Genomic DNA, 12,379 nt, shown 5'->3' with positions numbered 1-12,379 from the left:
ATGCAGCAAATATGAAAGTATTTATGAACAGGGTCAGGAAAAATATTGAAAAATGCTTTGAAAAACAGTTGTGATTACTTAAAATTTACCTCACTTGTTATTATAAAAGAACAATTAAGAGGCCCCACAAATCTCCTCTTTTTCAGAGTGTCGAACATTAACGACCAGTCTAGTTCATTCCAGATTCTCCGGCAATCGCATGCATTCACATGGATTGCTCCTGTCAAAGTCAATCCAACCTAATGAAATCTTATCGGGCCGTGAGCCATTGATGGATTTATGGACCACCTGTCCCGAAAAGTACGCCAGATAATGATAAAGCAAAATCAAACACCATGTTCCCGATAATTATCGGATCGGAACCGACCGATTGTTATATTTATATAGTTCTTTGTCGTCTTATAATGTTAACGGAAACACTCATCGCACACAAGCATGCAGAACGGTAATATCTGGTTGTCTATCTCTACAGTATAGTACGAATTGCACCGGGACGGGCGGCCCTCTAATGAATACAGGTCGGCAGATTCACCTTGAAGAATACGTTCAGCTCGATCAGACTGGACACAGTCAGGAACGCTATGTACATCGACGTACACGTCAAGCCGACCTTCCAGTCGAGCTTGAACTTATTGGACCAGAAGGCAATGTATAGCCCACAGAGTGTCGATAGCAGGGATATCGCCGAGTAGGTTAGACCAGTGGAGTTTAACGCGACCTGCAAATTTAGGTATCGAGGTTAGATGAGATATAAGATTAGCCTAGCTCATTCACTTACCCAATTGTTGCCTGGAACCGCTGGGAATGCCAGAGCCTTAATTAGCCATGGCAACCCCAGACAGAGTAGAATATCGAAGGTGTTCGACCCGATGGAGTTACTGATGCCCATTTCACCATGACCCTGGTTGGTGACAATAATACTGGAAACCGCTTCCGGGACACTCGTACCGGCGGCCAGGAACGTTAGACCCATCACAGAATCGGGAATATCCATGGTGTCACCTGTGGAAGAATTGGAGGTACAGTTGTTCCCTCAATTTTTGCAAACAGATAATCAACAACCAGCTTACCTACAACGGTGATAAGGAAGGCTACAAAGTAGGATGTTATGCCAATCCAGAAGATGCACACGAAGAATGTTACCAAGCGCAACTTAGGATACCGACGGCAGTCGGGAATGGTAGCCCACAAGAAGAACGTAATCGGCCAACGACAGATGTAGGCAAAGGTGTTTTCATCCCGTCGATTCCACGGAGTTGATGCTAGTTCTGCGCGAAAAAAATCACAGAGAATGATAATCCGGTACACGTGCATCTCTACGCTGAATACTCACCGAAATCTTGGAAGCTGTCTTCGCTGGCTTCACTGTCGCATGTGTGCCCATTGTGGCCGTTCTGGCTTCCCTTGGACGCTCCGTTGTTGTGTCCGTTCGACAGGAGGGGCGCAATTTCCGTCACTTCGGTGTATGGGCGGACGCAGGACTTTCGGCGGAACGTTCGGGACATGAAGCGGTTAATACTGTCGTTGCAAATCATTGCTGAAAATAAAAAAAAAATAACAGATCATTACGGTACAATTTAGTTTCAGTACTCAACGAACCCTTAATATAAAGAAGGACGGATGGAAGTTGGAGGGAAAAAAGGCATTGCAGAGAGTTTCTGAGGATTTTCCACGGGTTTTGGAGGCGCTAACGGAAACAAATCTCCGAAGAAGTTCCAAAACATATCCAGAAAGAATTTCTATATGAATCTCGGAAAGAATACCTAATAATACCGTAAGGTGTCCCGGTAGAAATGTCTAAAAGAGTTTCGGAAGAAATCAATAAAAAAAATATCTAAATGAATCTTGGAAGAAATCTCTTGAAGGAATCCGGTTAAAATAAATGATGAAATCTCGGAAGGTATCAATGAAGGAATTCAGGGAGGAACTCCAGAAGGAAGCCCAGAAGAAATTCCGGAAAGAATTCCGGGAGAAATACCTTCAAGAACCCTCGGCGGAAACCCAGGAAGCACTCTGGAGGAATCCCTGATGCTATCGCGGTAACAATCCGAAAGAGAATCCCGGAAGAAATCCCACAAAAATCACGGGAAGAATTGATGAAGGAGTCCCTGATGGAATATCAGAATATTTCCCTGAAGGAATCCTGGATAACAATGAATAAATTTCTAGAGGAATCCCCACGAAATTCCAGAAAAAAGTCACGAAGAAGTCCTTAACAAAATCCAGGAGTAATCTCTAAAGCACTTGAAGGAGAAATCCCTTGAGGAAACCCGGAATCAACCAATGAAGGAATCCCGAAAAGAATCCCGAAAAGGATCCCGAGGGAAATCATTGAAGCAATCGCGGGGAAAATACCGAAAGAAATCCCTGAAAAATCCTGGGAGAAATCCAGGAAAGAATCCTTAAAGGAATCCCAAGAAGAGTCCTTGATGGGAACCCTGGAGATATTTTTACAAAAATCCCTCTAAAGGAATCCCGTGATCAATCAATGAAAGATCCCTCGTAGGATCCTTGAAAGAATTCTGGTAGAACCCCTGGATGAATCCTGGGAGAAATTCCTGATACAATCCTTAAAAGAATACTTGAAGGGACCCCATAAGAAATCCTGAGTGGAATACCGGGAGGTATTCGAAAAAAAAAAATGCAAGATGAAATCTGGAAGAAAACCAAGCATGAATCTTCGGAGAACTATTGGGAGGATATGCTGAATGTATTCACAAATACACTGCACTGGAACCTCTTTTTATGCTTAATTAAGTTGAGATTACAATGAGGAAACATAGTTCGCGAGAACAGGTCTTGCTGCTGAGCGTTTGAGATGGGGCCAAGGGGGCTTCCCAGAAGATTCGAGAGAGTTCAAAAAAGAGAGTTGCAAGCTGCTTCAGGGGCATTTAAGGGGGTTGTTTCGGGGATTTCATGAGCTTCATGAGGGCGTTCCGTCAAGTTTTGTTGGCGTATTAATGGGAATACGGGGATTTCAGAGGCGTCAATACATAAGAGTTCCTGGGATGTTCCAAGGAACTTTAAGGGCGATTTAGAAGGGGTATCATGAGCCTTGAAAAGGTATTATTGTGTGCGTTCAAGATGCAAACGGGGCCCAAAAACGCGGAAACACTGTGTCACCAAAGGCAATTTAGCAACCTTAGTCAATGTCACCGCCAATCTAAGATTCAAAAGCTCCAGCTGACATCGGGTTACTTGATAGAACATCTTATCGCATTTGGTGTTCCCGCATTTGTTATTTGCTTTTTGAATGCACACAGCATTACAAGGGGTTTCAGGAGCGTTTCATTACAAGGCATTTCAGAGGCAGTTTAGAAGCATTTCTCTCGGGGGGGAAGGGGTGGTTTTCAGGAAGGTTTTCGGAGATTTCTAAAGGCGTTCCAAGGGGTTTCAGGGGCATTTTTAATTAACATGACTTCAATGAAGTTTCAATGGGATTACGGAGGTTTCAGGAGCGTTTCGACGTTTTTCAGGTTAGGGTCGTATCATGCGGGGTTTCAGGAACACCCTTAAATCGAAGAGGTTTTCAGAGGCATTTCAAATACGAAGATTTAAAAGGCATATCAATGAGATTATGGATGTTCCAGGGGTATTTCAAGGCACTTCATGGGCGTTTCAAAGGATTTAGAGGGTTTTTGTGAAGGTGTCTTTAAAAATCCTCTTAAAATATCCTGAAATGCTTCTAAAATCCCCCTCAAAAACCGCCTAAAACGTCGTCGTAACGCCTCCGTAACGCATCTGCAACCTACTGACAAACCTCTAAAATCTCCTGAAATGTTTCCAAAATCCTCCTAAAACTCCCTCGGACCCCATATAACGCACCTGAGGCCCTCCATAGCCACCGAAAACGGCTCCGTAACGCTTAGAAACCCGCTGAATATCCTCTGAATGTGTCTAAAACTTCATCGGACTCTATGTAGCGCATCTGGGACCATCCAAAACACCCATAAACGTCTTTGTAACGCCTCTGTAACGCTTTTGTAAACTGGGTATTTGGGTATTTCTTTCAGGCTTCCTTCATTGGTTCTTATCGGTTTTCTTTTTGAAATTTATTACAGTATTCATACGGGATTCCTCCCCAGATTCTTTTAACCCTTTAATACCCTTACTTACCTTACCGGTCAGGCTAAGGCCGGGGTGGCCTCTGCTGTACATAGGAGCCGCCTCCATTCCACTCGGTCCATGGATGTTTGTCTCCAGTTCCGCACTCTGCGTAGGGTCCGCAGATCGTCCTCCACTTGGTCGACCCACCTAGCTCGCTGCGCTCCACGTCTTCTTGTACCGGTCGGATGACTCTCGAGAACCATTTTAGTCGGGTTGCTATCCGACATCCTGATGACGTGACCCGCCCACCGTAGCCTCCCGATTTTCGCGGTATGGACGATGGTTGGTTCTCTCAGCAGCTGATGCAGCTCGTGGTTCATTCGCCTTCTCCAAGTCCCGTCTTCCATCTGCACTCCGCCGTAGATGGTACGCAACACCTTCCGTTCGAAAACTCCAAGGGCGCGTTGGTCCTCTGCACGTAGGGTCCATGTTTCGTGCCCATAGAGGACGACCGGTCTAATCAACGTTTTGTAGATGGTTAACTTCGTGTTACGGCGAACTTTATTCGATCGTAGAGTTCTGCGGAGTCCAAAGTAGGCACGATTTCCTGCCACAATGCGCCTCTGAATTTCTCTGCTGGTGTCGTTGTCGTCGGTCACCAGTGAGCCCAAGTACACGAATTCTTCAACCGCCTCGATTTCATCACCGTCGATATGAATTCGGGGTGGCGGGCGCGGTGATTCCTCCCTGGAGCCCTTCGCCATCATGTACTTTGTCTTCGACACATTAATGACTAATCCGATTCGCCTGGCTTCACTCTTTAGTCGGATGTACGTTTCCGCCATCGTCTCAAATTTACGAGCAATAATATCAATATCGTCGGCGAAACCAAGCAGCTGAACGGACTTCGTGAAAATCGTCCCACTCGTGTTTATCCCCGCTCTTCTTATTACACCCTCCAAAGCAATGTTGAACAGCAAGCACGAAAGACCATCACCTTGCCGTAGCCCTCTGCGAGATTCGAAGGGACTCGAGAGTGTCCCTGATACTCGAACTACGCACATCACTCGATCCATCGTCGCCTTGATCAACCGTATCAGTTTATCCGGGAATCCGTATTCGTGCATAATCTGCCATAGCTGTTCTCGATCGATTGTATCATACGCCGATTTGAAATCGATGAACAAGTGATGTGTGGGCACGTTGTATTCGCGGCATTTCTGCAACACCTGGCGGATGGCGAACATCTGGTCCGTTGTAGCGCGTTCACCCATAAATCCAGCCTGATATTGCCCCACGAACTCTCTTGCAATCGGTGATAGACGGCGGCATAAAATTTGAGAGAGTATTTTGTAGGCAGCGCTCAGTAGTGTGATCGCGCGGTAGTTCCCGCAATCCAACTTGTCGCCCTTTTTGTAGATGGGACACACGATACCTTCCATCCATTCCTCCGGTAATACTTCCTCCTCCCAAATCTTGGTAATGACCCAGTGTAGTGCTCTCACCAGTGTTTCTCCACCGTATTTTAGAAGCTCGCTTGGTAGTTGATCTGCTCCAGCGGCTTTGTTGTTTTTCAACCGGCCAACCTCCTCCTCAATCTCTTGAAGGTCAGGGGCCGGAAGTCTTTCGTCGTGTGCACGTACTCCTAGATCTGTTACCACGCCACCTTCGGTACTTGCAACGTCGCCATTGAGGTGCTCATCGTAATGCTGCCGCCACCTCTCGACCACCTCACGCTCGCTCGTGAGAATATTCCCGTGATTATCTCGGCACATGTCGGCTTGTGGCACAAAGCCTCTGCGCGAGCGGTTCAGCTTCTCGTAGAACTTTCGTGTTTCCTTAGCGCGGTACAGCTCTTCCATCGCTTCGCGATCTCGTTCTTCCTGCTGGCGCTTCTTCATCCGGAAGACTGAGTTCTGCCTGTTCCGCGCCTGTTTGTAACGTGCCTCATTCGCTCTCGTACGGTGTTGCAGCATTCTCGCCCATGCTGCATTCTTCTCGTTTTTCAACTGTTCACATTCGCCGTCGTACCAGTCGTTTCTGTGATTCGGAGTCGCGAAACCTAGTGCTGTAGCCGAGGTACTACCTATGGCGGATCGGATGTCCCTCCAGCCATCTTCAAGTGTAGCTGCGCCAAGCTGCTCTTCCGTTGGTAGGACCACTGCTAACTGCTGCGCGTAGTCTTGAGCCACTTCTACGTTACGAAGTTGCTCGATGTTGAGCCGCGGCGTTCGACTTCGACGCGTGGTGATAACTGTCGAAAGTTTTGAGCGCATGCATACAGCGACTAAGTAGTGATCCGAATCTATATTCGCACTGCGGTATGTGCGGACGTTGGTTATATCTGAGAAGAATTTACCGTCGATTAGAACGTGGTCGATTTGGTTTTCTGTTTGATGGTCGGGTGATCTCCAGGTGGCTTTGTGGATATCTTTGCGGGGGAAGAAGGTGCTTCGGACTACCATACCACGGGAGGCTGCAAAGTTTACGCATCGCTGGCCGTTATCATTCGATACGGCGTGCAGGCTGTTTCGCCCGATTACCGGTCTGTACATTTCCTCCCTTCCTACCTGCGCGTTCATGTCGCCGACAACGATTTTCACGTCACGCGGCGAGCAACCATCGTATGTTTGCTCTAACTGCGCGTAGAACGCTTCTTTCTCGTCATCGGGTCTCCCTTCGTGTGGGCAGTGGACGTTGATGATGCTGTAGTTGAAGAAACGGCCCTTAACTCTCAACATGCACATCCTTGCGTTGATCGGCTGCCACCCGATCACACGTTGTCGCATCTTGCCCAACACTATAAATCCTGTTCCCAGTTCATTGGTGGTGCCACAGCTTTGGTAGAAGGTAGCCGCTCGATGCCCGCTTTTCCACACTTTCTGTCCAGTCCAACAAAGTTCCTGCAACGCCACGATGTCGAAGTTGCGGGGATGTAGTTCGTCGTAGATTATCCTGTCACATCCTGCGAAACCTAGTGACTTGCAATTCCATGTTCCAAGTTTCCAATCGTAGTCCTTATTTCGTCGCGTGGGTCTTTGTCGATTGTATCGAGTCGTATTTTCTCCTATGTTATTCGCAATGGGGGTTTTTACGGGTGGCTTATTGGGCCTACGCCAACACTCCTGTCTCGCCGGAGGGCCATCGTGCCAGTTCTGTTTAACGTCCCAACCAACACTGGGACGACCACGCTGATGGGGCTACCACCTTGGATCTAGCTGGGCGTGGTGCAGCGTTTCTTACTCAGCCGCTGGATGCCAGAACAGACGCTGTTTGAGCCGCACCTCCTTGGTGAACAGACACTCGGATCGTACCTCCTCAATCTAGCTGAAGTCAGAAGGACAACAGTGCCCAGGCTGCACTACCAGCTAAGCACACAACTCTTAGCTGGCGGTCTTTGTCATCGCTTGACCCGTGGAAGCATGAGGTAGGAACTTGTGAGGACCCTTTAATACCCAACCCTGCCTTTAGACGGGTATAGTCTGATCATTTTTATATTCTTTCTTTCTTGGGTAATTGAAACTTTTATATTTTTGGCTGATATTTCTGATACTTCTGTACATCTCAAAATGGTTTTTGGTTGCTTTTGAAGCATATTTACCTTTTTTTTTTAAATCATTGAAAAAATATTGTTTTGGTACCGTAAAACGGGGTAACTTTGATAGTTTTTCAGCAAATTTTCTTAATATTATACCAAGTAAGAGTATTTCCCCTAGTTTTATATTTTTAAAACAAGTACTGGGGTATCAGTTATCAATTGCAATTGAAAGGTCCGACAATTTTAATTATATCAGGTGGCTTTAAATTTTTCATATGCGCGAGAATCACATTTTCATTTTGGGGTAACTTTGATAGTGCCCTGAAAAACACATCAAATCCTAAAATTTCATCACAGCTTGCAATCTTAGAAGAATGAACATGATGAAAGAAGCAATGTGGAGCATATTGGATTGATTTTTTACGATAAAATATGATTTTTTCACAAAATTCATTTTATAGAAATGAGTTTGTTAAGTACTGACTGAAAAATACAGTGAGTTTAGCTATCAAAAATCATGATCTTTGTAAAAATACATTTTTTACGGTACACTAACATATGATTACATGCTATTCATGGTGAATTCTCTTTTTCTGGATTGTTTCTGAATGTTTTATAAACAAATTTCGAACAAAGTTTGATTAATTACATGAAATTACAAGGGCATTGCATACTTTTAGGCGTTTATTGATGTATGGAGGTTCATGCCCTAATTTACAAAAAAGATTCCAGTTTTTAAAAACGCACTTTGTTAAGAGATTCAAGGACAGATTTGGAATCTACTACGATGGATCTACCGAGAATAAAAGGCCATTCATTGAAAAAATAGTTGAAACAAAGTCATACAGTAGATTGTTTGAAGGGGTTGACAAATGACAAAAATATCAATAATTTTTATTTTTGGCCCAAAAATTTAAATATAAACTCGGTTTCCATGAAAATACGTTTAAGATGGACTTTCATATGTATAGTTTTGATCTACGTTTGCCGTTTTCTTAACTGATTGAAGGAATCATAGTTATGAGATAAACTATACCATACCTGTCGCAATATCAAAGTTACCCGCGTTATCAAAGATACCCCATTTTACGGTAATCTTTTAGATGGCATTGATTCTTTTGTATTAATAGCAACAATCAACAAATTTTGGATTTTTCTTTTTCCTTTTATCATAGAGGCGTACCTCAAGAGTACGTACCCTCGATAGTACGTATACATTATCGAGGCACATAAAAATTTAGTAATTTTTTGATTTTCAAAAATTAGTTCGGATCTACACCCGAACCTACCTCGTAACGTGGGTAGTTCACCTTAGAATGGTGCGTTGCGGTGTAAGATCTACCAAATCAAATTTTGATCTTGATATTTACCGTATTTTTAAATATTCCAAGATCAAAGTTTGATGCTCTTTTCCTTGTGTTTTGTAGTATTTGTGTTTCAATGTACTGCTAATTAACATTTTATTTCAGCAGGATTCAGGTAAATGTATCGTACGATATAAATAAAATTTTAAAAATATGTAACTGTGGCGAGCGTATCACTAATATGTAGCTTATTTGACGTACGATGTTAATATTATTTTATATTTCAGATTATCAACCGAAGAATCTAGTAATTCAACCAAATGCCAACAAGATGACGAGGACACCAGGATGAATTAGGCAGACAACTGATTTGAAGCAGTCTAACAATGGTGTAACTGAACGTTAACCAAGCGTATACTTTGGAGATTACCCTTCCACAAACAACACCCAATTCCCGTGACACCTAGGCCTGAGAGATCGTAGAGTTGTCTACATTTTTCATAGGTGTCCAAAACTAAGCATCATTTTCCATTCCTCAGCAGTCGCAAGGACGTGGCCAGGACAGTGCTCGACCATTGGAGGATTGCGTCAGTCTTGTCTAAGAGTTAAAGATAAGTCCCAAATCTTTGTGCGTTGGTTCGGACGAGAAGGAGGCAACCCTCATAACAGCGGTCTAGGACTGTACCACCTACGAATTTGTGCGACTCGCTCAATGCTAATGCTAATGCTAATTAGTTCGGATCTACACCCGAACCTCCATTTAGGTAACGAGTTGGGACTGCCTAAATAGGTATTTCACCGAAATGGATTCAGTTCATTACCTAAATGGATTTCAAGGTTGCAAAGAAGTTTGAGATGGGCAAGTGGCTTGCAGATGCAAAGAGGAGGAGGAGTTCAAGGCTTTCAGATGTGAGGATGGTCAGAAGGATTTCAAGAGAGTTTTAAGGGGGGGTTCAGAGGCGTTTCAGGGTGTTTCAGGAGGTTTCAGAGGGCTTTTAGGGGGAACCAGAGGCCCTAAGATGAATTTCACGTAGGTTTTAAAGGGGTTTTAGAGGCGTTCCAAAGCGTTCCAAGGCGTTTCATGGCGTTTTAATGCATTTCAGGGCGTTTCAGGAGGATTAAGGAGTCTTAAGGGGGCTTCAGAGGCTCGCAGGTGAATTTCATGGATGTTTCATAGGGGTTTCATAGGCGTTTCAAGGCGTTTCAAAGCGTTTCAAGATGGTTAAGGGGACCTCAGAGGCTCAGAGGTTTCATGGGTGTTTTGGAGGCGTTTCAAGGCGTTTCGATGCGGTTCAGGACATTTCAGGAGGTTTCAGAGGGGTTTCAGGAGGTTCAGAGGCTCTCAGGTAAATTTCATGAAGATTTTATGGGGCCTCTAGAACGGCGCTTCAAAGCGTTTCAAGGCATCTCAATGGTCTTCAGAGCGATTTCAGGGGAATATAGGAGCTTATTTAAGTTTTCCTCTATTGCGTAAATCTCTTAGAGACAACCAAATACGTTAGTAGTTCCGATGACCTTGACTCAAAAAAGTTCTTGGAGATCCTCATACTGACAATGAACTCACCACTTGATAGCACATAGCTGCATGTGTTTTAAAATAATTCAATAAGACCTAGAATGTGTCAGTTGAATCAACGTTAAATAAAGAAATAAAGAAATGAAGAAATATAGAAATAAAGAAATAAAGAAATAGAGAAATAAACAAATAAACAAATAAAGAAATAAAGAAGTTCCCTCTGGGATTCTTCCAGGAGTTTTTCCTGATATTCCTGAAGAGGTTTCATCTAGGACTCCTTCAGGTGTTATTTCTGGAGCTCCTCTAAGAACTCTTTCCGGGATTGATTTTGAGATTGCTTTCAAGATTCCTTCAGAAATTTGTTACGAGATTTCTCCAGGAATTCATCATGTGATTCCTCAGGGGGCTATTTCTGAGATTTTTCCAGGGGTTTCTTCTGTGATTCCTATAGACTGTTTCAGAAATTATAAATACACTTTGTTTATTAAATAAAATGAACTGTTCTAATGATTTTTACTAACTTCTTTCAGAATATAGCATATTGTACTCCATATTGTTGTATTTCCTTTCAATTGTCTTGATATTTTGAAGAACGGTCGAGTTCTCTAACAATTAACTTCATTCTCCAAATTAGAATTTGCACAAAGGTTTTTTGAATGTTTCAATATTATTTATCACTAAACACCAAAAATTATCTAAATTTTTATCACATTCGCTTCCTTAACAAGTTTTCTAAGGAATGCCTTGATGTAAATCCTTGAAAAGTCGATAAAGGCATTTCCACAACATTTTTTCTGAGATCATGTTTCTTATTTTTTAAGGTTTTCTACGGAATATAAGAACTACCACACAGTTTCTAAGCTTTCCTGAACGCATTTAATTGAAACAAATTTATTTTTTCAGCTCATTCGATCCTCCAGATGGCAAAGTTTGTTATGCCATAAAAACGAATGCAACAAACAATGATTAAGTCATTCGTTTACTCAGCGTTAGTTGCTACTGGTGTTGTTGAGAAATTTGAAACAAAAACTTTTGCATTGAGAAGGTTCGTAATGATGGTTCTTGATCACATATTCCAGTGAAAATTACCCTTACCAATTGAGAAACATCTTTTCTTATCGATACAGTAATTTTTATTATGTTTGGAAATTAAATATTTTATTTGTGAGATTTTTTTCTTTTCTACTATGCTACAGTTTTTGACCACTTTGTGCAACTTAACATTTTAATCATCTAGTTTACAGAGCCCTGTTTTTGAACTGTTAAAAGAAACATCAACAAAATTGGTATTATTTACTTCGTTCGTATGTTTGCTATAAGAGCTAGAAGAAACTTTTTCGGATATTGTGCTCAAATTGAAATGGCAGTCAATCTTTAGTGTATTTATAATTTCTGAAACAGGATCTCTTTAAGAGAATCTTTTGTAACTTCTCAAAGAAATCCTTCTGAAATGCTTCCAGGATTTTCAGGAATTTATAGTTTCTTCATGAATTTCATCCTAGAATTTCGTTCCGGGATTCCTCCATAAATTAGTTCTTTCTAAGGTTCATAAAGTCAATTTCCTTGGGTTTTTTTTTTCAAAATATCACGGCAATAAATATTGCAGAAGAAAATATATCTAAGATGCTTCTTAACAAGATATAACTGATCTAGTGGGGTCTCCAGTTAGCCTAGTGGTTAAGGCTATAGATCGCCAATCCGGAGATGGCGGGTTAAATTCCCGTTCCGGTCGGGAAAATTTTCTCGACTCCCTGGGCATAGTGCATCATTGTGCTTGCCTCAAAATATACAAATTCATGCAATGGCAGGCAAAAAAAGCCCTTCAAATAATAATTGTGGAAGTGCTCAGGTTGAAACAAGGCAGGCCAAGTCCCAGTGGGGACGGGGACGTCGAGTCATAAAGAAGAAGAAGAAGAACTGATCTAGTTTGATTTCATTAAATCTAGATCAGTTTAAATGATGATAAAAGATAAC

General features: G+C 42.7%; 1 protein-coding gene across 1 annotated transcript in view; it reads right to left on the bottom strand.

Annotated features, from left to right (window-relative positions):
• Positions 1-338: 338 nt before the first annotated feature.
• LOC115261816 (sodium/potassium/calcium exchanger 3) overlaps positions 339-12,379 on the bottom strand; it is a 30,482-nt gene continuing 18,441 nt past the window's right edge. Inside the window, exons 4-7 of the mRNA XM_029863704.2 lie at positions 1,334-1,537; positions 1,071-1,268; positions 779-1,002; positions 339-718 (exon numbers count right to left, since the gene is read on the bottom strand). Of these exons, the coding sequence (XP_029719564.1) occupies positions 506-718; positions 779-1,002; positions 1,071-1,268; positions 1,334-1,537 (839 nt within the window). The 3' untranslated portion in view covers positions 339-505. The remainder of the gene's footprint in view (positions 719-778; positions 1,003-1,070; positions 1,269-1,333; positions 1,538-12,379) is intronic.

The sequence above is a fragment of the Aedes albopictus genome, chromosome 3 (genome assembly GCF_035046485.1).
Source record: "Aedes albopictus strain Foshan chromosome 3, AalbF5, whole genome shotgun sequence".
Taxonomy (NCBI): Eukaryota; Metazoa; Arthropoda; class Insecta; order Diptera; family Culicidae; genus Aedes; species Aedes albopictus.
The sequence above is the reverse complement of the archived record's forward strand: the minus strand, read 5'-3'. Positions and strand labels throughout refer to the sequence as shown.